Here is a 25259-nt window from a genome sequence, read left to right as displayed (position 1 = left end):
TTACTTAGAGGCATGCAGCCCGGCAGTGGAAGTGTCCCCCAGACCACGGCCACTGAGGCCGGTGTCACGAGGGGGCAGAAGTGCTGGCCCCTTCTTTTTAAACAAAAAGTGCCCAAAGCTGAGTATTTCATCTTATCACCCCAAACTACCCCTGACATCAAGGACAAAGAGGGGCCTATTTAGTATTCTAAGGTTCTCACTAGTACTTGACCCAGCCCCACGTACCACACTGTACACCGGAATGAATTAACGACGTTAAGGATAAGACTCCAACTTAAAGCTGTGACAGTGGAAAGGACCCACGAGATCTTTTAGCTCCAAGAGATAAAGCTGTTCCAAGTAAATAAATAAACAAAACCACAACCCAGAGAGGTTAAGGGCCACCACTAACATCGCCACCAGATGCTCTGCTGGTTGCAGAGGCAGGGCTGGCCCTCTGGACTGCTAACGCCCCAGCTGGAGCAGTGTCCTCCTGACCATTTGAGCGGAGCCTGAGAGTCATCCCATCTGAGCACCTGTTCCAGTTCGTGCAACAAACAATGTAACTTAAACCCCTGGAGCAGCTGGGCGAGACCTAACGTTCTATGCTTTATCAATTACAATTTTCCCTGCATTTGGGAAGAATCGAAGGGGGAAAGGATCACACCGCGGCACCGGCGCCATCTGCACTTACGTTGATCATGGCGTTGGATGTGATCCTGAAAAGCGTGGCCCGTTCGTTGACCTGCTTGATCTTTTCGTTGCTCTCCGCGGGCAGCCTCAGGGCCTCCAGCTCGCTGAGGGAGCGCTGCAGCGCTGTGCCATGCTTGGCTATCAGGTCGTTGCACGTGCTCAGGTCCTCCACTTTGCTGGACAGCGTCCGGAGGGTGTTCTGCAGCTCTGTCTTGTCGGTCTGTGAGACAGACTCTTCATCTCCTGACTCGTCTGCAGGGGCAAAAGGTAAGTTACACGACTCCAGGCCCGGGAGAGAGAGTCTGAACCCTACCGACTCCGCCTGCAAACAAACTGGCAAGCCTCACACAGTGCTCTGAGCGACGGACGGCTCGCCATCACCAGACGGCTTCCACAGCCCACCCGCACCACAAACACCTGGGCTTCCTCTCACAGGTGCAGAGCCTCTGGCCCCACCCCCAGACACTTTGATTTGGCTGGTGTGAGGCAAGGCCCAGGAATTTGCATTTCAGATAAGCTGCCCAGGTAATTCTGATGCACACCGAAGTTTGAGAATCAACGACCTAGAGGACAAGATGGAGAAGTTCAGTAGCTCTTGGGGTTGGGAATGAATTATTGAGCCTTTCCACTCTAGCTTGAGGGTTCGCACCGTTCCGAGCTGATTGTTAATGCAAATCCACTACTGCCTGCTGTGCGATCGGTGGGCCCTGTATGAAATGGGTTGAGAATCACAGTCTGCGCTTTGTAAACACAGTCCGCATCGTGGAAAGACTAGTTAAGTTCCCTTCGCTGAAGGAAAGCTCAGGGACGTCATGATGAGTTCGTCTGACACTAAAGCCAGCAGCGCAATGAGAGCAACGCAAGGTCTTCTGTTAAATGATTCTCTAATAAGCAGCCAAGCGGACAGCTGCACCGCACCTCTCAGCATCAGTCTTGCACACAATACTTTTGTAACCGCAAAGTGCTCTTCCAGCGGTGTCGCTTCCCTTGGGGGAAGCTAGCGATAGCACTAAAACCAAAACAAAAGAAACGACGGAGGGCTTGCCCTGTCTGCTACGGAGAGGCAGGGCCAAAGCGAAAATATAACCGATCACAAAAAATTTTACAAAGCAGTGAATTTTCCGCTCACTGCTTAATAGATATTAAATACAGTACGAGAAATGACAGGGGATAAGAAAAACAACTGACGAACAGAAGTCAGCAGGTGACCAGCCCAGTGTGATTAAACTATCAACATCGGCATGCGTGTGGGGGAGGACATCCTACCATTTTCCTTGAAGAAAAATCAAAACATAATCAGATTGCTCTTTTGAGTGAAAACATAATTAGATTGCTCTTTTGAGTGAAACTAAGGTAGCAAAATGATTTTTTTCATAGAAAATATCACATATAATGTTTTTGGCAGTCTATGAAGATTGTTTCAACTCAATTAACAAATAGTTAAGTAAGACTGTCAGGAGAAAAGAAAAAAGGTAAGGATAGATCGAAATTGCGAGTTGTAATAATCCTAAGGCTGACCTAACGATAAAATAATTATTACTCAAAATTCTAAGGTAGTTAATTGGCATTAAAAGCCAAAAGGACAGTTTCTGAACGGAGGCACTACTGACATTTTGGGCCAGATAACTCTGCTTTGTAGGTTTAGCAGCCTCCCTGGCCAGTAGCATCACCATCCCTCAGCTCTGACAAGATAAACGTCTCCAGACATTGCCAAATGTCCCCGGCAGGGCAGAAGTGCCCTGAGTTAAAAACCACTCCTCCAGGAGAAACACTGCAAGATGAAGAGAAGCTTGAGATATCTAGGAGACAGTTGATAATTAAAGGACAATGAGGGAGAAAACGAGATTTGTGCATAAAAGGGGCAAGTGGAAAGGTTCCCACACACAGTGTTATTCGCTCCCTACCAGATTCTGCCAGCATCTTCACCGCCTTGGCCTTGGCCAGCTCCAGGGCTGTCACCCAGCGCTGCCGCTCCACTTCTGAGCTAGCCTTCAGATGGTAGGTCTGAGCACCCCCATTGGAAATGATGAAGTTGCAGGAGTCCTCCACAGTGATGTTGGCTGTGGCGAGGTTGATGGTCCCCCGGCAGGTGTGTCTCATTTCTGCCTTTGACCTGCAATAACGAGACAAAGACATGCTAAGGAAAAAGCTGATGGATGGTTTATTCTTGATCACATTCCTTTTCTTTTCCTAACGCTAAGCCTTTCGAAAATCTAGTAGTCTTAGGAATGAGCAAATTCTAATATTTCTCTCGAATGGCTCCCTAAAATTCAAGAAACAATCAGTAGAGATTTTCTTTCAGAACCTAAGTGTTGTTTCTGAGTTAGATTTTACTCTGCTGTTCCTCTCACCCTTAGCTTTTTTGAATGAGGCTTCACTGAAGTATAACCACGTACAATAGAAATTCAGCAATTTTAAGTGTGCGATCCAGTGAGTTTTGACAAATGTATATAATTGTGTAACCACCTCCACAGTCGAGATGTAAAACATTTCTATTGCCCCAAAAAGTTCCGTTGTGCCCTTTGGCAGTCAGGAATTACTTTTTATTTAACAAGTTATAAAATAGAGCTTTATAAACCCATGCAACAAAATTTCATATAACAATCACATTCCCTAAGGGAAAGAATAGCTCTATTTTACAGATACTGAACAAAGCCCCTCCGACTGTAAATCAGCCCAAATGAGACCTGTCACAGTATGCTAAAGATTGAATTGCAGAGTGTAAGGGACACGTAGATGTTTAGAGTATTAAATATTGACTATAGCTCAGTGATATGAAATAGGAATAACTCGCTTTCTGTGGGAAAAAAGAAGGAATAGTCATAAAAGAATCACCAGGTGGTATAATCTTTCTGGAATATGTTATTTCCTAAGGTCTACCGACCTCTATTGGTGGGAACTCCTAAGCCATGCTATTAATAGCTAGGAAAGATTCAGCAAATCTGTTCTCAGAGGACTGGGTGTAAAAATTTTCCCTATCTCTTCTGACTGACAGTTCTATTAATAGACTAACATTTGAACTTTACAGCACTATTTGGTGACAATAAACTACAAGGGGCTTCACATAAAGTATCAAGCTGCTAGCACAGCAGTCTACAGCGCAGACTGTGCTACTTTCCCCACCACCTGCTGGCTGTGCCCAGGGGCCTGCATGTTGAGAACAGTTTTTCCCTGACCAACTTGGAACATAAAGAGGTCAAAGTCCTTTGCCAAGTGCCACAGTGCAGAGCAGAGCCGTTTCCTTTCACAGGAGCCAAGTCGCCAAACATACCTGGCACATCCAGAATTCCCGCATGCCAGAAATAACACACGCCCTACCTCCAGAAAGTAAGATTTGGTATGTTTGAGAAAGTCGGTTTTACTGTGCTTATAGGAAGACAGGCCTGCTGTTCAGTTTGTCACATGAAACTGGTTTTTCTTCCCCAACTGAGCAGTCTGGGATGGCTAGGGGGTCTCAATGGTCTGGGCCATTTTCCATCCTCGCACCTGCCACACTGTAACGTGAATCCTTGTTTTTTTTCTACGCTTACCTCCCCTCCCCCACCCAAAGCTTCAATTACATTATGCATAATGCAGGCTGAAATACAGACCCACAGCTGACAGGCCGCTCACCCTTGCTCTCTATTCCAAAGGTGCTACTTGGACCTTCTACCACATTCCTCGCAATGTGTTGGTACTTTTCACAAATCACTTCTCAAGAGTCTCCTCTGCCTGGTCATCTTCATGAACTAAAGAAGTTTCTCAAATCACACACAGTCTGCAGCAGTTTTAAAAGTACCAGGGAATCCTGGAAGTACAGCAGGCTCAACGTTGGAGCTCTTGGGTTTGGGCAAATACACCAATGGTTACAAATGATCAGTACAGAAGCTGGAAAGAAATGATTTCGGGGTGCAAGATTAAATTCTCCAGGTGCTACAGTATTAGGTGGTATTTTCTGGCTAGAAATTTCTTCCCTGAAAACAGACCAGCTGAAACAGTAACTCAATCTCTAGAACCTAGCCAGGAAAACCAATACTATGGTCTGTCACGATGTGTCTGCAGAAGCTGGGATTCTACATATGGTTTTAAGTAACTGAACATCTGTGTAACTGGGAATGTAAGGAAGAACAGGACATATAAAAAGAGAGAAGCAGTGTTGTCAAAGCCTGTTAGGAAAGTTCATCAGAGGACAGGTCTAGGGAGTACATGATCTCAGTTAAAAAGAAAACAGTATTTTGTAAGAGGCATATATATAGGAAATGGCAGGTTCTGAAGGCATGAAAAGCAGGAGGAATGACAACCTGGCTAAATAACTTGAGAAAGACGAGGACCCAAAGAACTACCAACATAACTGGTAGGAAGCACTCAATATGATTTTGAATGTAGCACGTAGATTTGATAACTCTGGATCCTGTTGTTTGGTTTGTGGGTGCGACTATCTTAGTTGGCAAGGAAAGGCCTATGGTATATTTCCCAATATGTGGTTTGGTATGTTTCAGAAGAAGTTTTATCTGTAGTTAGACAAGTACCACTTGCTCTTGAAAGAGAGACCTCAAAAGTGATTACGAGTACTTCGACAACATGTAAGTTAATGTCCAACAAAGGTAATATTGATCAAGGCAGGTACTGATCAAAGAATCAACTAGCCTGGAAAGTGGATCAGATAAGAACTTGGATGAGGAAATATGATCACACATTAAGGTCCTCAGCTGAAACACAACTTCTGAAAATGAGGAATGTGTTAATAGTGACTTAGAGGTCAAGTTAGAATAAGAACCAATTGAACATTAGGATGATGGTCAGTGAACCTGAGCAGGAGAAAAACTTTGGAGCAAACCAAAATTTTGTGATCTAACCTTAGCAGTGAGGATCTAACCAATAGCAGTGAGGATGCGCTATGGCATTTTCCACTGTACCTACTTAAACAACCGCCAATTCCCGCCGTCGATTTCCCCTCAAAATCCTCTAAGAGTCGATACAAGGGAGTTGATGGAAGAGAGATTTGATCACCCTAACTCTCCCGGAGGCAGAGTGACTTACTGGCAGAGGAAAAGGAATACAGAGTGAAATGCTCTTAACAACAGTGTTTGGGATCCCAAACAGGATGGTCTTTATGAAAAGATTTCAATTGGAAATGACATATACTAAGCAAAGTCTCTTAAAAGAGACTTTTATACACTTCATATAAAATGAACAGAGTAACCACAATCTAAAAACTTACTTGCTATTGATAAATAATTGTCTCTGTATCGGATTCATGTAACACGAATCTGGGTTTTAGGCTATGTTTCAAATCTTGACTCCTCAAGACCTTGGGAACGTGGCCCAAGCTGTCTGTTTCCTCATCAGTAAGATAGAAATTCTCCTAACTTCCAGGGTTGTTGGGAGTTAACGAAATACTGCACTTAAAACACCTATCCAAACTGCCCAGCTCCCTGAAAATGTTTATGTCCTGTCCCCAACTCTGATATCTTAATCTCTCTATCTGTAGTAACATGAGTAGCCAAAAACATGTTATTGCTATGGCAAGACTGTGACTCACCATAAATATGTTAAACATTCCAAAAACACACATGGTTGAAAAGAAGTAATCATACAAAAAACATGGATTCTTCTTTTAATAAAACAAACAGACCGAACCAGAGATCCTGGAAATACAGGAAAGAACGTTTGATCAATCATTCCCACGGGGAAGAGGTGGGGCAAACAAAAATAAAAGCAGCGTTGGAGTGTGTATATCTCCTCCAACTCAGCTGTCTAGAAAGCCAAAACATAAGCAAGTCTTGGAGAGATAAGACAGGGGACAGATACAGAGGCCACCTAGTGCGTGGTGTCCTTGTGCCTGAATGCAGAGCAGAGAGAGCAAAAGCGGGTACATCAAGAACTGCTAATAACCTTGAAATCTGGAGACCGGGCACAGACAGCTAAGCCTTGGGACTTTGACTACAAGTTCCTTGGAAGCGGTGCCTGGGCTTTGCTCTACTATTATGTGCCCCTTGGCACCTACAGCAGCGCCTTCCCTGCAGAACTAATCACTGCACCGATGTGCTGTTGAAAACATAAAGAATAAATGGTCTTCAAATAACTGTAACGGCCAGAGACCAAAGGGAGGGGTATGGCATCAGGGTGGGTAACCCAGGTGGAGGGGTAAACCTGGGGCATTCACCCTCCTGATGGTGGGCTCGCGTTGCGGGCTGTCAATCCGCGCAGGTAACGAAAAGGGGTCTGGGGCGACCTTGGCTGTGGTGCCGACTGGAGAGGGTGACGGCGCGGGGGCTGTGGGCTGCGATGGGGGACGGCGCCCCGGAAGCAGTTACCTGTAGTAGCTCAGGAGCCCGTTGCTCAGCACGAACCACCGCCGCTGATAGCCTTTGATATAATTGGTCCATTTGAAGAGCCAGCCCTCTCGAGCCGAGCCCGAACCCCCAGCGCCGGAGCCGCCAGAGCCCCCCGCCGGCGGCGCAGGGGCTGGGCCCGTCGCCGCCACTCCCCCGGCTCCAGGGCCCGGGCCTCCCGCAGCCGCCGCGGCCACAGTGCCCGGCGCCGACCCGGAGCCTGGCCCCGAGTCTCCGCGGCCGCCGCCGCCTCCCACCACGGGGGGACCGGTGCCACCGCCTCCCGGAGCTGCAATGGCCGCCGGGCTCGGCCCCACCACTCCTCTCAGCTCCGTCGCCGCCATGAGCCGCCGCCGCCGCCTGGAGATACAGGGCCGGAACTGCCTACGAGAGCCGCCGTCGCCGCCCGGAGAGCCCCAGAAGGCTAACGCATCAGCCGCCGCCGCGCAGCGTCCCCGCCCCGCCAGGCCGCCGTGGGGAGGAGGGCTCGGTCGCCGGGAAGAAGGAAGTCGATTGGTGCCGCTGAGTGTCACTTGCGGAAGACCCCTAAGACATTGGCATTTCTTCGGGGTCTGTCATTCCATACCGCCCAGTGAGAACCCGGGGTGGGACGCGTCCGCCAGAAGCGCCGTTGATTGGTTTAAGTGAAGGCCAATCAGACTCCTGTTAAGCTCATTGGTTCTTTCTCCAAGTCTCCGGCACTCAGGGAAGACTCGAGAATGCAGAGTGCCCGGCCAATTTGATCGCCGATTGGCTAATGTTTCTGCCACTCATTTCAGTTTATGCTGCCGTCACTGCCACGTCACCCCCTCCCATCATTCTTCTCAGCCTCCCTCTTCTGCCCTTTCGGATTGGTGGTTGGTATCAGCTGCTCAACCTTTTCTACCATTGACCGAAAGAGTTGAGGAAAAAGAGGCGGAGTCTCGTCGTCCTCACTTTCATTTCTTATTGGTTGGTATGGATATCACTCACATGTCGGCGGAGAGACAGGGCGATGATTGGAGATAATTGTTTCCGGAATTGAGAGAGGCATGCCCGGTCAGCCAATAAAATCTGGTATGAGCGCCTGGGGGGCGTGCCCGTCTGCTTCTGGCTTTGGGAAGTTGGTGGGAGATAAAAAGCGAGTTTTTTCAAAAGCGTATTTGATGTAAGTACAGTGTCGGAGTCCCTCATTGTGAGCCAAGACCTCCATAGTTTCTTGTTAGGAAGAGTGACTCTCAGCCGTCAGGCCCTGTCTGAGTCTTTTCCTTCTAGAGCTCCCTTCCTGCAGCCGGCTCCGAGTTGGAGACCCAGATGTCTGGGGAGCCCAGAAATAGCTTCCCTAGTTCCCTCCTGGACTCAAGATCCTCCTAATTCCTTTCTCTGCTTCGCTCATCATTGCACCACACCCTTCATCTCCTGATTCTAGACCGTCATATACTTCTCTTAATTCTGTCCCATAACACCTGAATGCCCTGGTTGGTTTTGTTATTAGCACACATGTGGTACGCATAACTTTGCAGAGAAAATAGTTATTTTTGGTAAATTGACTTTGTTTACCCATTTGTGAAAGTAACATTCAGAAACTCATTTAACAGATGTAAACTGTTAAAACGGACTTTGGGGGAACCTGTTACATTTTGCTGGTTTAGCCAGAAAATAGAAAAAGCTGTTAGACACTGTAAAGCAAATTGCTTTTCCTTGGCACTGTGCTTTCCGGTATCGAGAAAGAAAAATGTCCTTTTTAGAAAATGTTTTTAACAGGAGAGAAATATTTATTCAATTCAAGAGAGAGAATACACTTTGAAAATCTGCAGATGTAGGCCATTCGGGATTAATTTTTTTTTCAGCTGCGCTAAAGTGAACCCCTTTATGCCTCAGTCCTGCCTTTGCTACTTACTGTCTCGATGTATTAGGGAAAGTCATTTATTTAAGCACTCCAAGATTCAGTTTTCACTTATGTTAAATAAAAATAAAACCTTACAGGGATGCTGCTGTTGTGATTAAATGTTTAAACATGTGTTTGAACATATTTGATATACCATAAACAGCTACACAAATGTGAGTTGTGTTGCCAAATACACCCCTCAGATTACTTGTCAATCAGAAAGGAGAAACACATACTGATGTAATGGAGAAATCTGACTGTCTCCACCTTAATCCAACTTAGCATCATTAATCCTGGGACAACCAAATTTTTATGATGTTCCTGGTATGCTGCAGCATGTCGTATACAGCATTGCATAATGAAGTTTTTCTTTTTGCCAAAAATACTCAACCTGGATCCAATCAAGCCTTTAGATCTAACCTCCCATTTATAGGGCCTAGATGAACCAGTTAGACACCCACAAGGAAACAATCAGATAAGAACATGAGGCACGCTATAAGACAACCAGTTTTACAAAAGGTGAGACACAAAGATTAAGGACAATGGATGTCCTAAAAAAAGGTCAAGGGGTGATCATTCTAAATTAAAAATATATATATATTAAAAGACAACCAAATGCTTGATTGGGTTCTGGTTCTGGAAAAAAAATATAACCAGCTTTTTAAACATTTTGGGGATAATCGAGGACATTTGAAATTGAGTGGTATTAGATGGTATTAGGCAGTTATTACATTTGTTCAGTGTAATATTGGTATAATGGATAGGAAGGAAAACATCTTTACAATTTGGAGAAATGTTTATGAGTGACCATTGTAAACAATTTGACATATATTCTTCTATCTTATGAATTTTAAAAAAATTTAAAAAATTCTAATGAAATATTTTGACACCTATACTTATTAGTTTGCCAGGGCTGCCATAACATCACAGATGGGGTGGCTTCAACAATGGAAAATTTTTTCTTACAATTCTAGAGGTTAGATGTCTGAGACCAGGTCTTGGCAGGGCTGGCTCCTCCTAAGATCTCTGTCCTTGACTTTTAGACGGCTGTTGTCTCCCTTCTGTCTTCACATGGTCTCCTTTCAGTGCCCATGTCCTACTCTCTTCTTCTAAGGACACCAATCATATTGGATTAGAGCCCACCCACATGACCTCATTTTAATTCCTCTTTACAAGTCCTATCTCCAAATACAGTCACATTCTGAAGTACTGGGGGCTAAACTGAGGGACACAATTTAGCTTGTAACGTACACAGAATGCATGTCTGAAAGTTATGAAGCACAATAGTAAAACTAACACCCATTAATCCATCGTTCAACATAATAGAAAAATAACCAGTTTCCTACATCTTTATCCCAATCTCATTCCATGATGTATTGAGAAAAAAAAGTAAAAATATAATTCTAACTGTATGCATATGGATACAAAAATTACTTGGAGGACAATACACTAAACTGTTAGCAGTGGTTATTCTGGGAGTGGAACTAGTGATACTTTCTCTTTGTAACATATGCAGACTTATCTCTGGTTCTTTAGATTGGTACAAAATCTAAACGATTTAAAATATTCTATCTACGACTGGCAAAGTACACACATCACTGATTACCTAGCTCCCTCATAGGTATTTCCCAGCTCCCAGGTCTGATTTAGGTTAATATTACCTTGAAGAATGAACTTGGCTAAGTTGGGGAGCTTGGCAAGTCACACTGAATAATAAACAACAAGCTCCTTGAAACAGTCTTATGTGCAACATTTGCAAAATAAAAAGCCAAACTCAGACTGTTAGGAGACCTGCGATCTACTCACAACTGTGCCTCTGCTGCAGTAAGGAGAAAAGGTCAAAACAATGGTATTCAGTGATTTTAAGATACTGATTCCTCAGGTTAAAGACTTGTTTCCTAAAAACCCACATATTAATTTCTGCAGGATTACAGTATCTTTAAACATAGTTGGATGAAGAAAAGTATAATGTGCCTTCAGCCTCCTTAGGTCTACTTCTTACACAGTGGACTTCATTGCCCTCCAAAAGTAAATGGTAGGTGGCATCCAGTTCTAACAGATTGGGGCCTGACTTGGTCTTCCTAATAATGACTGACAGGGCAAGTTGAGTGAAAACTAGCTGGCTGACACTTAGGTCAAAGCAGATCTTTCTGGATATGGAGCTGGATCCATCTTGATGCAAGTCAGTTTGGAAAAAACGCAATTTCATGTAAATGTGGAAGTTTACTGGGAGATATAGGTTGGACTTATCAAAGTGGTTCTTTGATCCCTCAATTGGTATATCTTAAATGTTCAATAATGGAACACCTGACCACATCTCTCAGGATAATTGCCTTGCTTTCACATGACTTATTCAGACCCCTAGTATATTCTTCTGTTACAAAAGTCAAATGCATTGGCTCTGAAGTCAAGCACAACTAGATCACACATTTTTGCCCTGTTAGAACTTATTTTCTCACTAGAAATAGAGGACGATTTTTAGTTTTTAGAAACTAATCCCCCTTTTGGTTATAACAGCAACACATGCTCATTGAAGACAAATTGAAAAATGTGGAATAAGCAGGAACAATCACCTATATACAAAATCCTCCACAACCGCTCCCCTTAAAGGCAACCACGGCTATTTGGTCAGCCATGATTGCATTCTTGTTCCTTTTTTCCCCCTCCAAACAGATTAAGTCATATACATGTACAGAATCTATTTTATGCTTAACCTTATATTCTTACTTTCTCATGTAACTCAAATTTTCAAAAAACAATTAGTTTTTAAAAATATTTCTTCCAAGAATAAGCAATGCACTCTCTATATAAAATTTGAAAAATACCAAAACCCAAAGATCTGGATATTCATGCCAGCATATATGCATTTTCTTAAAAAAAAAAACAATAAAAAAAACAACAAAAAACTTTGGATTCAAAGCATACTTTATTCTCTCCCATACTGCATCATAAACACTTTCCATGATTAAATGTTCTGCCTAATTGTCCACGATTGGATAATCCAAATGGGTTATCATTTACTTAACCGTTATTGTGTTGTTGAACATTGAGGTTACTTCTATCACTAATAATGCTGTGATAAGTATCATTACTTTGGAATTTTTCCTTAGATTTCTAAAGCCAAACTAATTACGAAGACTATGAATACTTTTCATAGTATTCATGTGTGGGTGGCAGCCCCAAATTCCCCCTAGCATTATTTCTAAAGATTTTAATTTGATAAGTAAAAAAATTTTTTTCTACTTCTGGAAGTGAACTTCTTAATATTATTTGCATTTTAATTTGCAAAGATTATTCATAAATCTGTTATCTATTACTTGTCAGGGTCTTCTCATATATAAGATTACATACATTGATGTCAGTTTTTAACTGTGCCATACTGTTGTAAATTTTTAGCGCATCACCTAATTTGATTATTTTTGACATAACATTAGCAGGGAGGTTAATATCACTCTCATTGGTTACTCAAGTATCTTAAATGTGACTTTTTAAGCACTCAGAACAAACAATATCTTGTGCATACAACCGTGACTCAAAATCAGTTGGTAGTTATTGTAAACTATTATATTTGTAAGGTAGAAATACTTAATTGCAGTCTTTCTCACAAGAAACATACTATCACCATTTTCTGGACTAGGACTGGTTTTTTTCTCCAACTGTGGTGGGAAATTGTGATCGAGAGCAGCGGGGAATGCTAACTTGAGCATCTTTCTCAGCCTTACCACTAACCAGCCCCGGGGCCTTCAGCAAGTCGCTGTCCTCTCAGAGCTTCAGCCCTCTTGCACGTGGGCCAACAGGATCTCGTTTTCTTCACTGCTGACATTCTGATTCTGGGCTTCTGCGAATGCATGGGCAGCCCCCACCAGTTCCTCCCCAACCACGCGGAGCTATCTAATAGTGAGACATACATTCTTGCATGTAAGAGGTGAGAACACATCTTTTACCCCTTCGCAGCAATAAGAATGTCTCACGAGTCCCCTGCTCTACTTTTCACTAGCAGTGTCACCTTAAGCAAGCTATTTAACCTCAAGGAGTCTGACCACTCATCAGGAAAAAATAAGCTTCGTGTGAGTAGGCACCTGGTAATGTTAAATCCTCTCTCTCCCCGCTTTTTTTCTCTGCCTTTCTCTACTTGTTCGCTGAATCCTTTTTTTCAAACAAAAGGTCTCACATGCTACTGATTCAATCAACTAATGCAGAATCATAGAAAGAGAAAAACCATTTTCTCAGTAAAACATGTCCAGCTGTCAAGATACTGGAGACGTTTTCAGCCTGGTATGGGAAGATGCTAGTGATCTTGCTACAGCATGAACCTGTGTGCCCTCTCATGTGTCATTCCTTACAGAACCACCTTGGTTCTCCTCTAGTGTCTCCTTCTCCTCTTGGGAACTGAAACTGATTTTATTACATTTTCAACCAAATCCATCAGGGAATGGGACGATTCTGCTTTTGTTTCTGGACCAGGAATTGCTTGATCCTGAAAGTCTTGGTGAGGAAAAGGGTCAACCATGATAGCAGAGAAAGGGGGAGAGTGCTGAATCTTTTATCTTGGACATTTAGAGGAAGTATGATACTCAAGTCCGAAATAAGTAACACATTTACTATGAAGAATTACCAACTTTCCCTCATCTCCTCAACCCTAGGCTACGTGAAGTCTCTTAAAAAAGTCACATGTGCCTCAAGAGAGATGGCTGGAAAGATGAACTGAAGTGTGTCAATTCCATTCTGCAGTTAAAATGGGAGGGGAACTGAAAGCGTATAGGTTTTTAAAGGAAAGTTACCATGTAAACAAAAGATCTTTATCTGCCTCCCTTACAACAAAATTAAAAAAGTAAACACACATATAGGTAAATATCTTTACCAATCCCCAACACCAAGGGGTTTGCCAGTCTATCTAAACATGCTTGAAACACATTAAAAATCATGTTCAGAAGTAACAAGGAGAAATGCAGACACACTTTTCAAGTATACAATTTGTTTTTATTTACAATACCCTATAAAAATGTAAATTTAGAAACTTTTAATTTTTATTAGAACCAAACAAAAAAAGATAAAGCACAGAAAGGAAGAAATAGTAATCAAGTATTCACTCGATCGGTTATGAGGTGGAAAGGCAGGAAAGGCGCATGGTGGGAACAGTCAGTAGATAATGGCAGAGGGAAGCTAGGCAATGTCACTGGGGAACAGCTGGTAGAGCCTGGGGCTACAGAGTGGAAAGAAATGGAGATGAAGAACAAGGACAGCTGGTTATAACGGAGGACTTTACTGTTGTACAATACGTGTATGTGCAAAACATTTATTCTCTTTAAATATCATAACCTGCCCCCCAACTACATTCGCAAAGGTGAAACAGCAAGAAGTATATCAGGACAGTCATGTAAAATGAATTCAGATTTAATTTTCTTGATGGCTGTAATCACTAGGGGTCAAACCCTCTCATCCTGGCTGAGTGCTGCATGGGAGAGGGATAACTGAAAAGGGTCATGGCTGTCCCTGCTAGGATTCACACCCAGGCCCCTGGCTCCTGGGACGGGACTTGGGTGAGATGAAGTAGCAAGGCCAGCGTTCTGCCCATGATGTGGAGGAGACTGAAAAGCAAGCAAGCCAAACAGCTTCCATGGTTACATTTGGAGGTTTCTACTCTTGATACCAAATAGAAACGGGACGAAAGAGTAAAGGCATGGCTTACTGAAGCAGTCTTGGGAAGACAAAAGCTACACCGTGGAAGCAGGCTCTAAGTCAGAACCTTTTTGAGCAATCTTCCATGCACTTGAGGGGCAGACTCAAGTCCACTGTAGTTGTAGCGGGAAAAAGGTTTAACTGTGTGCTGTTTCCACTGAGGTGGAAAGAAACAAAGGAAATTCAGGTAGAAAGGAGAAAAGGGACTTCTCGGCTTAGAGCCGGGCATCAGCCAATTAAGAGCTCTGATTTTCTTAAATGTGCTGCATACCCTGTGTTTATACTGAAAGAAATAGTAGCCACCAAATTAATTACAAGATGGACTAGAAACAGATTAAAACTACATCAGCTGGTTTGTGTTTAGAGGGGGGATGTGTCAACCTTATGTTTCTCGATCTAAAACTCATTTTTAAGGATCCTCTGGAGACCACATAAACATATGTAGGGGGGGTATGTGTGCATATATATATTAATTTCTACTTAATTGGCTCTCCTATAGTCTTATTAATATGGGGCAATGAAAAAAGACTTCAATAGTATGAGGGAAGGAATCCTCGGGCAGGCTACGCTCTACTCTGAACTGGAGTAGTGGTGGTGGGATAAAGGGAGAGATTATATTTGTGTCTCTAGGGCAAAGAAAATGCAAAATTGAGAAGAATTGAGTAAAAACAGGACATGCAGAATTGTAACATAGAAGGTAAGAAGAAACCAGCAGAAGCACCACCCAGCCAAACGTCACAGAGCAGTGGGGAGACTCCTGGCAATTAGAGACGACCCCTGTGAACAGGAATCGGTCCCACAGGATGCTTTGGGGAATAAGCTACCTTCCCTCCCTCATTAAAAACACTCCATTGGTGATGGCAGCAGTGCAGGTGACAGTCAAAAGGAGGTACAGGACACATTTGCAGATCTTTTATCGTATCCCCTGAACTAGCCTACAGGTATAAAGAAAGAGAGAAAGGAAACTTGTTTGTATAAATGAGTTAAACCAGAGGCAATCTTTTGCATCAAAATTACATCCTTGTAAGAATTCTCACAACATAACACCTAAGACATCGCTACCCTTAGCATTCAGTCAACCAGGAGGGTGCCGCTGGACCCAGTACAGTGTTTTCTATCTAGTAGACACTCATATATTTGATAGAAGTCTTTAATCTCTTCCACCAAATTCAGTTTTATGCCCCCCAACCGCCTCATCACAACCTCTAAAGTGCCAACAGTAGTGAGATGTGGAACGCTCTTGTTGCAAACTTACTGCAGTTTTGTCTCCAGCAAGTTCAGTTTCTGCCGGTCAACATAGCGAGAAAAGAGGGATACTAGGTTCGTGGGGATAGAGACTGGCTTGGCCAGGGCCACCTGGGGAATCCGCAGAAGTTCTCGGGTTGCCATGAACATCACCTCCGTCCTGACAGAGGAAACCGATAATAACGAGGTGAAAATAAGAATGAAAATTTACTAACAGAACTTAAAACAAAAGAAGAAATACAGCCCAGACTGACCACTGGTTGTTTTCCGTTGTTTCTGTAGCGGGATCTGAACTCTGCAGGTCTTCCCCGCGGCTCAGGACAACGAGGAGCAGTGACAGGCCAAACTGCAAGAGGGGACAGAGGGAGTCACACTCAACACTGCCTCATCCCCCCCCATACTGCCGAGGGGATCTCTGTTCAAGGGGGATCGGCACTACACCCAAATGATCCCACTGCATGCTTTTCTGTGACACTGGGCAAAGACAAGACGGTTGTGAGCTTTTCTCCTATTTACGAGAACAGAAATGGATTTAAAAAAGTTAAATGAGGACAAACTTTGATAGAGAAAATTAAAGTTCGCAGAAAAAAAAAAAACCCATTAAATACAGTAAGGTATTTTGAATTAAGAAAAAAGGTGTTAAGACCCGTGGGAAAATGTACAAAGAAAAGTAACTGAAATGGTCAGGATACAGAGAGGACATTTCCTTAAAAAAGGATACACCTCTCTGCAAATGTAAAAGCTTAGACAGGATGTTACTAAGAATCTAAAAAATAAAAAAAAAGAGGAAGGATAAACAGATATATTCACTATATCTAGGATTATCAAAATTTGGCAACATGCTTTAGCAATTAAAATGTATAAAGATTTGTTTTATTAGATTTGTTTCATTTACCGGGTAGTACAAGCAGGAAACATGCAGTCTAAAGGGGCATAGAATGAAAAGACAAACAGGTATCAGACGTACTGGGTTAATGTCTGAGCCAGTTATAATGGGTCACAAAGAGAAGGCGGGGTGTTCTGGGATTCCATCCCACCTTCCCGAGTTCCACTCATAGAGGATTACCTTGCCTCTCCGCACAAGTTCCCTTCACGTCAGAAAAACACAGTCCTATATAGTCTTGTTGACCTCAAGATATTCTACTGCCTTTATCAAAATTAATACCAGGAGACCAAATCACATGAAAGGCACATAACTGATCAATCCGGTACCCCTATCTTAAGTCCCCTGAGGCACTGTCACCTCTCTCATCTGCTGAGGCACTGCCCTTCGGAGCCATGCTTCAGCAGGTTTTCAGATGAGAGAGACTACCTTTTCCCTCTCCTGTAACAGACGGCCCTTAATGAGTGCCCTCTGCGGACCCGGCATTATAATGGACTGTTCACAGCTATTCTCTCATCTAAGTAACAGGAAAACTGTGAAATCAACATCTTCACCTCCACTTTATAGATCAGGACACCGTGGCTCAACAAAGTGAAATAATCTGTTCAGGGTCAAAAACTTAGAAAGCGGCAAGCAAGGAATGAAAACATGTTGTCTAAAAGCTCATGTTGCTTCTTCTGTATTATGTTTCCCCTGTGAGTCTCCGGTTCTTTACCTTGATGTAAATGAAATCGATGAAATGGGATGTTCTACTATTTAGTCTTATAACAGAGACCCCTACTTAGCCACCCAATATGCTTCCTCCTCCTATTGGAACTCTGAATTTACTTGTGGTGACAATGCTGTGAATTAAAGATGTTTTCCAGCCTTCCCTGCAGTTATGTGTGGCGTGTGGCATGTGACTAAGACCTGGCCATTGAGATTAAGCGGTTGTTGCTTTGAACACCTGGAAAAGGTCCAAATAAGGCAGACAGCTAATCCACACCTTTTGGCCTTCCACGAGCACCTCTCTGATGCAAAGTGGGGTCTTGAATTCTACAACCATCACGGACCCTTAGAGGTCACGAGCACGTCAGCCACTGCTAAGGATGGCAGAGAAGGCAAACCGCAGGAGCCTGCATCCCTGACAATGCTGCGAAGCTGCTGTACCAGATCTATTCCACACGAGATACCTACAATTCTACTTTGTTGAAACCACTGTTATTTCTAGCCTCTGCCACTAGGAGCTTACTGTAACTCCTGACTGAAAGAAACCTATTTACAAGTTTCCATAGCCACGGCAGCCATTACTTTTATCTACAACTCAAATTAGAAGCCTTGCAAAGTCCAGGGCCATAAAAGGGCAAGACCACCTGGCTCTGGAGCACAGCAGTGAGGTGAGGGTTGGCGGGGGCTGGTGCAGCTGCACTCTGAGGTAGGTTCATCAGCTGTTGCAGAAGGCTGGTGACAGTCACTGATGGAAGATGATAGAGGAGGAGAGAGAAGGGACTCAATAAGCATGGCAGCACCTACACAAAAAGTAAATAAAAGTATTAGATCCTGGCAACCATGATGGTCAGCTGTACAGTCAACAGCCTGAGGCGAGATTTAACAAAACGGGGCTGACACTTAAGTCTAGGAGATGCTGCTAGAGTGGTAACAATGGACCTACTGGGAACTTTTTCAAGTCAACTTGCATAGGAAATATCATGACTTGTGAATCGAGGGTATAAAATCACTTCTCAAATACACAAGATTCATGATAAAAGATCAGTATTTTAATTTATCCCACGAATATATAAATGCCTATGATGTGCCAGGCATTGTAGACTAAAAACAAAAGTTAAAAGGACAGACCCTCAGGGATCTAAAATACAGTGGGGAAGATGAGTAAATTGGCAATTTCAACATAGTGTGAGAAGCACTTTAAGACACGTAAATTCTGAGTACCACAGAATTACTGAGAAGTATTTTCAGACTTAATTCTATCTTGCTTTATCTTTATAAAAGCTCAGTGAGGAAATGGAACAATGATTAACCAATTTTATAGCTCATCAGAAAAGCTCCTAAGTGATCAGAAGCTCAGTGTTCAGTTACAAAGCTAGGAGCTAGAACCAGAATCCATGCTGTTCGATTCTAGCCTGCCGGTCATTCATTTCTTTCTGCCGTAAGGCCCAGACTGGAAAGTTAAAATACAGAGCTACCAGTATAATGAGGTTATAACAATACAGGAAAGGAAATCAAAAGTGCGTCCAGCACTCATTGCCCATGGTATAAAAAGTGAAGGTTGGTTTTACTTTAGCATCCAAGGATGAAGAGTCAACTACTTTTTGTGATCTACTACTTTAAATAAACAAAGCTTTAACAATTAAAGCATTCTTAAACATACACAAATGTATAAAGAACAGTATAATGAAGTCCATCATGTACCCATCACTCAACCTCAACAATTAAGTCACTGTTTTGCTAATCGTATTAAATCTATGTTCCTTCTGTATCATATCTTTTCATCCACAAACACTTCACTTTGTACCTCTAATAAAACCTCTTATTATCTATCACACCTTACACCTTGTACCTCTAATAAAACCTCTCATATTATCATTCCTTATCATCATCTAAGATCTACTCCAAACTCAGATTTCTCCAATTGTCTCAAAAGTGTCTATTACGATTCAAATAAGATCCACACATTAATTGTACTTGGCTGGTAAGGCTTTTAAAATCTGTTAACGGGTCCTTTGTCTTTGTCCATCTCCTTTACTCAGATCATTTATTTGAAGAAACTGGGCCATTTGTTCCATAGTTTGGATCTGGTTAATTGCACCTCTGTGGTGTCATTTAACAGGTTCCCTTATCCTCTTTTTTCCCCCATAAAAATGATAGAATCAGAAGTTTGATTAGATACAAGTTCAACTGGAGGCGGGAGTTGGTGGAAGGGTGACAGAGGGCAGGGGCAGGAAAGCTTCCCAGACAGCGCTGCGTGCTTTCCACTGCATCACATCGGGATGCACGGTGTCTGCCGCACTCCTTAGTGGTGCAGGGGTTGTTAGCTGGCTCAGGGGTTGTTAGCCTGCTCCAACTACTGTAAAGTTCCCCATCCAGCTTTTCCCTAATGCTTTTAGCACTAGTAATGATCGCTGTCCAGACTGACTGCTTTTTCAGTGGGAGCTGTGAAATAGTGATTTCCTAATTTTATCATATTTTTGCAATTACACTTTTGCAGTAGCCGAAATTCTTTTATAAAGAACTTCCTATCATCAACCCTCTAGTTACCATGATATTAGATGGTAACAGAATGGCAGAATAAATGCGCGATTCTTTTCCTTTACTTTCCGGTTTTCAGAATGAGTTGATGGCCTAGCAATCTCCAAAGATGATTAACATATTTTTGGAAACATTATAAACTCATTAAATATATTTAATATATTTCAATCCACTGCTGTAATTTTTTTAAAGATGCAAATAATCCCTTTTACCAACAAAAGCCCCTTCAAGTAGATCTGTGAATCTTCTACAGAGGACCCGAGTCATCTTTTAGCTTCTCTGCTTTCTGGCATAAGGTATTCCATGATTATCTTGTACATGTTATGCCTCAGGCCTAGAACTACCTATTACATCAAGGAAATGGTCTTTAGAAATGTGGTTTACTACTCAATGCATGTAGATACAAACTTAGCCTCTATATTTAACCACATTTTCCTCACTAGCAGGTAAGCTCCACTAAGGCAGGCATCTTTGGATTCCCAGCTTCTAGCACTTAGAACTAGGTGCCGTATTTCTAGAACTGAAAGCTGCCTGGTACACAGAACTGCTTAATAAATATTTGCTGAGTGAATAAAGCTCTCTCCAACTTGTTTCCACTGGTGAGTTCTGAGATTATGAGTGAGTACCTGCCTCTTGGCCTACAATATATATGCTGTAAGGCAGCTGTTATTTTTAGTCTTCTATTTTCTAGGCTAAACCTCAAATCCTTAACCTCCAACCTATTTTTCATTCTTGAAATATTTTTAAAAAGTACTTGTCTCATCTTATTTCACTTTTTCCAATGATGAGACCTAACTTCCGTGTTCATGTCTTATGCAGATGCTAAAATTTCAAGAAGGAATTTTTTCAGCTTATTATTTCAGAAGGAATGATTTTCAACTCTTCCATGTCATACCACTGATAAGGTAGCTCGGGATCATGTGTTTCTTGGGGACTATTACCACGTGGTTATTGCTCAGCTGCAGTCTACTCTATCAGATTCATTCTCATAAATTCTATTTTTCTGAATCTCACCCTTAATGCTACTCTTATAAATTTCTTGCTATGAACTTCTGAGACCATTATAAATGTTGCTATTCTTTCAAGTGTTATGACAGGGATAAGCAGAGAGCAACTGTTACCAAGAGTTAACTTGTAAACTTTATAATCATGTTTCAAATTCCAGCCTAGTTTAGATCACCATAAAGTTATTTAAAAGCACTGGCTCGATTCCTGTGGGCAGGATGCCATTCAACTAAGTACACAGGTGAATGTTAAGCTACTGCCAACAACCCAGTGAGTGATGCTTTATAGCCAACAAAGTAACCAAGACCATAAGTTTGCAAACAGTACACATTGGATTCGACTGAGGACCTTGTTAAAGATACAGAAGCCCTGATCTTTCCTCTGTAAATTCTCATTCAGCATGTCTAGGGGTAAGGGCTGAATTATTTGCTTCCCAAGTAATCTGGATACAGATCTCAGCTTTACAACTACGTCAAATAAGACGGAATTATTGCTTTCTTCATGTTTAGGAACATGGTCCGTTGGACGAAAGATGGGATGAAAAATATAGGCCTGGAGTAATAAAAAGTTTTGCTTTAAATAATCAAATCATACTGCCAAAGATTAGACAAAACAACAGAAGAGGGGAGGAAAAGAAATTTGGATTCTAGCAATCTTATTAACTATGGAGACTCAAAAGAAAGACGCTCCATATGGGGATCACCTCATCCTGTGCGTCCTTCTTGATAAGGAAAGGGAGGTTCCTGGCTGTTATCATGAGGATGTCGGCTGCTTGCTCTGTGGAGAGGAAAGGAAGAATACGGGCGACCATTCTCTTTCCTTTTCGGATACACATGATCTGTACAAAGTGGTCGTCGCTTGGCCTGCAGGGGAAGAAAATGCTTAGGTCAGCAAAGACAATGTAAACCCTGCCTCTTTTTTCCCTCTTACATGTTACTGAATGAATATATCTCATTCATTTTTACTCTATTATCTGTACTACAAAACAGTGAGAATTATTTCTCCAACTCGCAACTAAAAAAATACAAATTTTTCAAGTTTCACAAATGCAGAAAATCATGTAAAAAATTCTATGTTAAAAAACTTGGTCAAACTATATGCATTAATTTCCTTTAACTTTAAAGTAACTATACAAACAACATGGTTAATATAGCAAATCTGAAATACATAAGCAAAAGAGAAATAAAAATATTCATAATCTGTGTTAGCATTTAAGAAAATTTTGCTGTATATATATTGTGTATTTTATCTTCCATAAAAAAAATGGGCCCACAGAATTCATGGGGTTTTATTTCACTTTTTCCAACTTCCTGTGAATGCTTTTCCACATAATGAATATACTTCAATTACACACATTTCTTATGTTCTATTTTGTGTATGCCCTGGCTCAGAGGAAATCATCAATTCTCTTGAATGGGCAAAGAGGAAGCGAGTTATCAAGAGACTTGCATTCATCAAATAAATATTTGGGATTTATACAAAATTTACCATTAGCAAGATTCTGTTCCAGATACGAGGTGGGAGAAAGATGATAACAATACAGAAAAAAAGATATATTAAGGCGCTTAGCCTCCACTGGAAGACTGATTGGTTGCCACAGTGTATGAGTATTCTATGGAAATCCCAAGGAAGTTTAAATGTTTATACTTTTCAGCTTAGTAGGAAAGAGGAATACATAAAGATTACAAGGTTGAGCGTGCTAGCAAGCATAAACCAGGTATTACAATCTGTAGGCTCAACAACAGAAAACTAGATAATGCCCTCCACTGTATCTCCCTAGTAGATACTGACTGGTATTTGATTAAATGAATTCAGGATAAAGAGATTTTTTTTCCCTGGCTGGGAAGTACTATGAAATGTTTTATATAAAGTGGCATTTGAGTTATTAGGCCAATAGGACAGACTTGGAGCTTACTGAGGTGGTAAGGAAGGATATCTGTCTAAAACGTGTAAAGCTCAGTTTATCAGAGTAAGGAGTCCAGCTAATCTCACATTTTCCTGTAAGTGCACAATTCTTACCTCTCCTGACCAGGCAATTTCCCCCTTAAGTTGTCATACATGCTACAAATTTTGTGCTTTCTTTCATCTGTCAGGGCAGGTCTCTCTTCTTCCAGACTTAGTAGATAACGCCTTTCATAGTCCTCCACATCGAGGAGCAAACTGTAGGTCTACGTGAGACACAAAGCAGGTCACAGTGAGCTCGGTCAGGGTCAGAGTATTAGAGAAACAACTTCATAGTTCAGGACTACCCGATAAAGACTAAAGGGTGAAAACTCACTGTAATGAGGCTGAGAGAAAAAAGGTGTTCCTTCAAATTCAGAACAGAGTGAAAAAAATTCTTCAAACAATGTTCTTTGTCCCTCCTTGACCTCTAATCCAGAAGGTAATGATAGTGAAATGATTACACACTTTCTAAAATTTCCAGCAGCCAAAGCAGCATTGTGTTATATACCATCTGTATCACTGCTCCAGGTTATGCCTTACATTTATAAAAATGGTAATAATTTTACTGCTGGGTGCCAGGCATTGTTCCAGGGACCTTGGTATGTACATACTCATTCACTGAATACTCACCACAACCCAGTGAGGAGGAGACTGTTATCTCCATTTTTACAGAAGAAATTGAGGACAGCACAGAAAAGTTAAGTAATTTGCCTCAAGTCATAGATTCAGTTAGAAATGAAAAAGACATGATTTGTAGCCTGGTTCCACGGTCTGAGCTCTTAACTGCTATGCTCTATGGCCTTGCAACATGGTATTTACTGTATAAAGTAACTGCTTGTACATTAACCACCCCCCCGCCCTTTTTTTTCTTAGCACTCAGCACCCAGGGAGTGGCCAATAAATATGGGTGACCTGACTTAATTGATTAAATTAATTCACAAGTGTCATTTTTATTCTCATTTTTCTTAGAAAAGTGACCTGCCCCAAAGCATTCAGTTGTGACCTAAACAAAACCCCAATACTTATTTTTATTAAATTTATTGGAGTGATAAAAATACATAGGTTTCAAGTATACAATCCTATATCATCTGTATAATGCATGTATGGTCACCCACCCAAAGTCACAGCTCCTTCTGTCACCATGTAGTTGACCCTCTTTACCTTCTACCTCTCCCACTCCCAGCCTTCCTTCTGGTGACCACCATGCTGTTGTCTATAAGTTTTTGTTTGTCTTGGACAAAACTCCAGTACTTCTAGCCATGATTGCAGTGCTCTTTTCATGAGGCCGCAGGTGAAACACAGGCCAGTCCGTACTAGTGTGACCTGGCATGCAAGGGACAGTTAACAAGACCAAGTCCGTTAATTCTAGTCAGGGAGCACTGACTGACAGCCGCTTTTCCACTTCTGTGAGCACACACATTTGACAGTTCTTTATTTGAAACTAACTATAGCAACAAATTCTAAGACTTACATTCTCAATTATGACAAGGGTTTTTCGTCTCTTGTCCCGAACCTGTTTTTCTTTTGTCTCCTAAAAAAAGACAAGACTATTCAATGTGAACTCTTTAGTTGTGTTAAAAATAAGTTTCTACTTGTGCATATGTACTTCCATTTGTGACAATATTTTGAGACTCTTGACTCTGAAAGTTATAATCTAAAAACAACACTAATATGGACAAGGTCCTAGAGCTGATTAAATAAACCCAACACAAACCATCAAACTTAATTCAGAGACAAGCAAAAGGCAATGAGATAATGTAGTAGAAGATGAAGATATCATACAAAAATCTTAAAACACATAGAAAATGGTAATTTTGCTGAAGTAAACAGTCGATGCTATTTGCAGCCAGTTACCCAGTTGAAAGGCTCCTGCCACCCCAGGTCCTGCCTGGCTGCCTTAGAGGTGGAAGTATTAGTACCTCAGCTCATCTGAAGATAAGCAGAATGCCACGAATCGCAAGGTCAAAAGCTCCAGGTTAGGCTGGACTACAAACAACTCCATCATGCTTGATTCCATTCCACAATGACCCCGAAAAAAGGAGTGATGACCCAGAAGTTCTTAAATGCACAATTCTTCTGACACTTACATCATCCTCACTCCGAGATGTCACAACAGCATCAATCATTTTCCGGGGATTATTCACACTAGAGACAGTAAGCTTTCCCAAAGAGCCCTCAAACTGCACTGTAAGGACAAAAAATTCCCAATGAATAAAAACTTAGCAATGTAGACAGGTGGCTTTCAGAGATCTTTATATTCTCTAGTCTTTACTCACAGTTTAACAATTTCCTTAAAAAACCCATGTATTAATAAAGCAATCTCATCAAAATCTATTCTTTTCCATTTTTTGTGAAATAACAAATAAAAATCTGAGGTGTTTCTCCCTTATTTTAGAGACAACTA

At 41.9% G+C, this 25259-nt stretch overlaps 2 protein-coding genes and 1 long non-coding RNA gene across 3 annotated transcripts in view; 1 reads left to right on the top strand and 2 right to left on the bottom strand.

The window, feature by feature from the left end:
* Window positions 1-7555, bottom strand: part of OSBP (oxysterol binding protein) — a 30286-nt gene extending 22731 nt beyond the window's left edge. Inside the window, exons 1-3 of the mRNA XM_011379489.2 lie at window positions 6969-7555; window positions 2577-2785; window positions 674-924 (exon numbers count right to left, since the gene is read on the bottom strand). Of these exons, the coding sequence (XP_011377791.1) occupies window positions 674-924; window positions 2577-2785; window positions 6969-7330 (822 nt within the window). The 5' untranslated portion in view covers window positions 7331-7555. The remainder of the gene's footprint in view (window positions 1-673; window positions 925-2576; window positions 2786-6968) is intronic.
* Window positions 7556-10034: 2479 nt separating this feature from the next.
* On the top strand, window positions 10035-13693 carry LOC111731297. Its single transcript, XR_002777063.1, has 2 exons — window positions 10035-10888; window positions 13497-13693. It is a non-coding gene; the product is annotated as an uncharacterized LOC111731297 (long non-coding RNA).
* A 120-nt stretch (window positions 13694-13813) lies between these two features.
* The window catches only part of PATL1 (PAT1 homolog 1, processing body mRNA decay factor), a 26658-nt gene continuing 15212 nt past the window's right edge, over window positions 13814-25259 (bottom strand). Inside the window, exons 13-19 of the mRNA XM_011379462.2 lie at window positions 24327-24386; window positions 22931-23079; window positions 21615-21774; window positions 18013-18168; window positions 16032-16123; window positions 15788-15937; window positions 13814-15467 (exon numbers count right to left, since the gene is read on the bottom strand). Of these exons, the coding sequence (XP_011377764.1) occupies window positions 15446-15467; window positions 15788-15937; window positions 16032-16123; window positions 18013-18168; window positions 21615-21774; window positions 22931-23079; window positions 24327-24386 (789 nt within the window). The 3' untranslated portion in view covers window positions 13814-15445. The remainder of the gene's footprint in view (window positions 15468-15787; window positions 15938-16031; window positions 16124-18012; window positions 18169-21614; window positions 21775-22930; window positions 23080-24326; window positions 24387-25259) is intronic.

The sequence above is a fragment of the Pteropus vampyrus genome, unplaced genomic scaffold (genome assembly GCF_000151845.1).
Source record: "Pteropus vampyrus isolate Shadow unplaced genomic scaffold, Pvam_2.0 Scaffold360, whole genome shotgun sequence".
Taxonomy (NCBI): Eukaryota; Metazoa; Chordata; class Mammalia; order Chiroptera; family Pteropodidae; genus Pteropus; species Pteropus vampyrus.
The sequence above is the reverse complement of the archived record's forward strand: the minus strand, read 5'-3'. Positions and strand labels throughout refer to the sequence as shown.